Source organism: Babylonia areolata, chromosome 30 (genome assembly GCF_041734735.1).
Source record: "Babylonia areolata isolate BAREFJ2019XMU chromosome 30, ASM4173473v1, whole genome shotgun sequence".
NCBI classification, from domain to species: Eukaryota; Metazoa; Mollusca; class Gastropoda; order Neogastropoda; family Buccinidae; genus Babylonia; species Babylonia areolata.
Window position 1 is genome coordinate 19,053,066 of NC_134905.1, and position 2,500 is coordinate 19,055,565.

The 2,500-nt window shown below is 40.7% G+C and overlaps 1 protein-coding gene across 1 annotated transcript in view; it reads left to right on the forward strand.

The window, feature by feature from the left end:
• Window positions 1-2,500, forward strand: part of LOC143275336 (uncharacterized) — a 23,325-nt gene that overhangs the window by 2,744 nt on the left and 18,081 nt on the right. The window contains exon 2 of the mRNA XM_076579360.1: window positions 2,495-2,500. This exon is cut by the window's right edge and continues 192 nt beyond it. Within this exon, the coding sequence (XP_076435475.1) occupies window positions 2,495-2,500 (6 nt within the window). The remainder of the gene's footprint in view (window positions 1-2,494) is intronic.

Sequence of the window (2,500 nt, forward strand, 5' to 3'; positions counted from 1 at the left end):
TAAGACAACAACAACAAAAAAAGTTTTACAGGTACGTGAATCGTCGTTCCAGTTGAATCCAGCGGTTCCCTTTGTTGCTTCTTTTCTTTCCAACGGTGTACATGCATGTTCAGTTCAGTTATTGTTGGCGCCTACAGTGGAGATCTATATCTATATTAATTTGGATGATAAATAAGTTTCACATTCACGGCCACACACACTGACAAGAGATAGTTTCAGATTGAGTTCGAAACTGGACGAATGACGAAAAAAATCAGCAACTATAATAGACAAATAAGTAAACAAATAAATGAACATAGTTGTGTGTGTGTGTGTGTGTGTGTGTGTGTTTAAGAAGGTTTACTCAAAAAGGGCAGTTTGTAATAACAAAAAATTGAGCCAATCTTTTCGCCACTGGCTGTTCGTGAAAAAAATCAGTAAAACAACATCAAAAGAGAGAGAGAGATAGAAAAAAGACAGGCAAAGAGGACAGGGTGAATTCTTTATCATCCATTCATTGCACAAACTTCTGTCCGTGATTTGGCGACTCCTTTTTTTCTCTCTCATAAGTGTGAAAGGTGTGACTGCCTCGCGCTTGTAGAATGCTTACGTAGCCTGACCTGAATGTGAATCGTTGTCATTCTTCTGTCGCTTGTCCGTCTCGTCATTGGGGAAACAATGGCACGATTTTATTTCCTTTCTAATTTGTTTTAGGCAACAATTTTCTCTTCTTCCTCCTCCTCCACGGTTTTCTCTCTTGTTACTTCAGTCTCTCTGCGTGTCTGTCTGTCATGGTCTGTTTCAGTCGTTTCGTTTCTCTCTCGATCTTTTCCTGTCTTTACAAGTCAGATACCAAGCACCACAAGTACACACACACACGCACGCACGCACACACGCACTGGCACGCACGCACACACACACACACACACACACACACACACACACACACACGCACGCACGCACGCATGCACCCCACACTCAGAGATCGATTTGGGCTTGTGAATTGATCAGCGGTTTTTTTGTTGTTGTTGTTTTGTTTTTGTTGGTTTGTTTGTTTCTTTTTTTTTTCCGCTTCAGTCAGTTGGGACAGTTACTGTGCTAGTTTCTTTCTTCATCCATTCTGTGCAGTATTTTCTTTCACTGAATTATTCTTTTTATCTTCATGCCCAGTGGGACAGTCACAGCATGATAACCGCGAAAGTTCATCACTTTCCGGTTCGGCGGTTTACCCCCGCCGTCAATTCTGTTTATTCTTTCCTTCCGTCCTTCCGTCACACACACACACACACACACACACACACACACACACACACACACACACACACAAACTATCACAGCTCCGTATGTTTGCAGGTTTATTCACTGTGGCAAAAAAATCCACCACGTCATAAACGATTCTGCCTCCAGCTACATAGAATATTTCCGACAAAGCCATGATTTCATTTTGTTGTTTTATGTTATTTTCTATTTTTGGCTGTCCCGTTATTTTGTGTTGAAAAAAAAAAATCATTATTCATACTTTCATTGCCCTGTTATTTTCTTTTTCTCCCCCCACTGTCCTGCCATTTGTTTATATCTGGCTCGATGATGTAAAGCGCTTTGAGCAGCATTAGTACTGGATATCGCGCCATAGAAAAGTTATGAATTATTAATATTATTGTTATTTTTATTATTTTGTTATACTTATTTTCACTGTCTTGTTATTCTGTGTTAAAAAATTTGTTATTTTTACTTTCACTGTCCTGCTGTTACCTTCTGTTATATTCATTTCATATATTTTTTTTTCTTTCACCGCCCTGTTATTTCCTGATATTCTTATTTTCTGTGTGCTGTTATGTCCCTTTTTTTTCCTTTTTAAAAAAAAGTTATTTTCACTGTCCTGTTATTTCCTGTTGTTTATATTTTCACTGCCCTCTTTATTTCCCGACACATCGCAAGGTGTCTTACCTTATGTTACCTGTGTGATTGTGACAGATCGCACAGTGCTAACTACATTATCTGTGTAATTGGATATGTCTTACCTTGTGTTACCTGTGTAATTGTAAGAGATCGCACAGTGCTTTACTACATTATCTGTGGAATTGCATGTCTCGACGGGCGCAATAGCCGAATGGTTAAAGCGTTGGACTTTCAGTATGAGGGTCCCGGGTTCGAATCTCGGTAACGGTGCCTGGTGGGTAAAGGGTGGAGATTTTTCCGATCTCCCAGGTCAACATTATGTGCAGACCTGCTAGTGCCTGAACCCCCTTCGTGTGTATACGCAAGCAGGAGATCAAATACGCACGTTAAAGATCCCGTAATCCATGTCAGCGTTTGGTGTGTTATGGAAACTGAACATACCCAGCATGCACACCCACGAAAACGGAGTATGGCTGCCTGCATGGCGGGGTAAAAACGGTCATACACGTAAAAGCCCAATCGTGTACATACGAGTGAACATGGGAGTTGTAGCCCACGAATGAAGAAGAAGAAGAAGGATGTGTCTTACCTTGTGTTACCTGTGTGATTGCGACAGATCGAA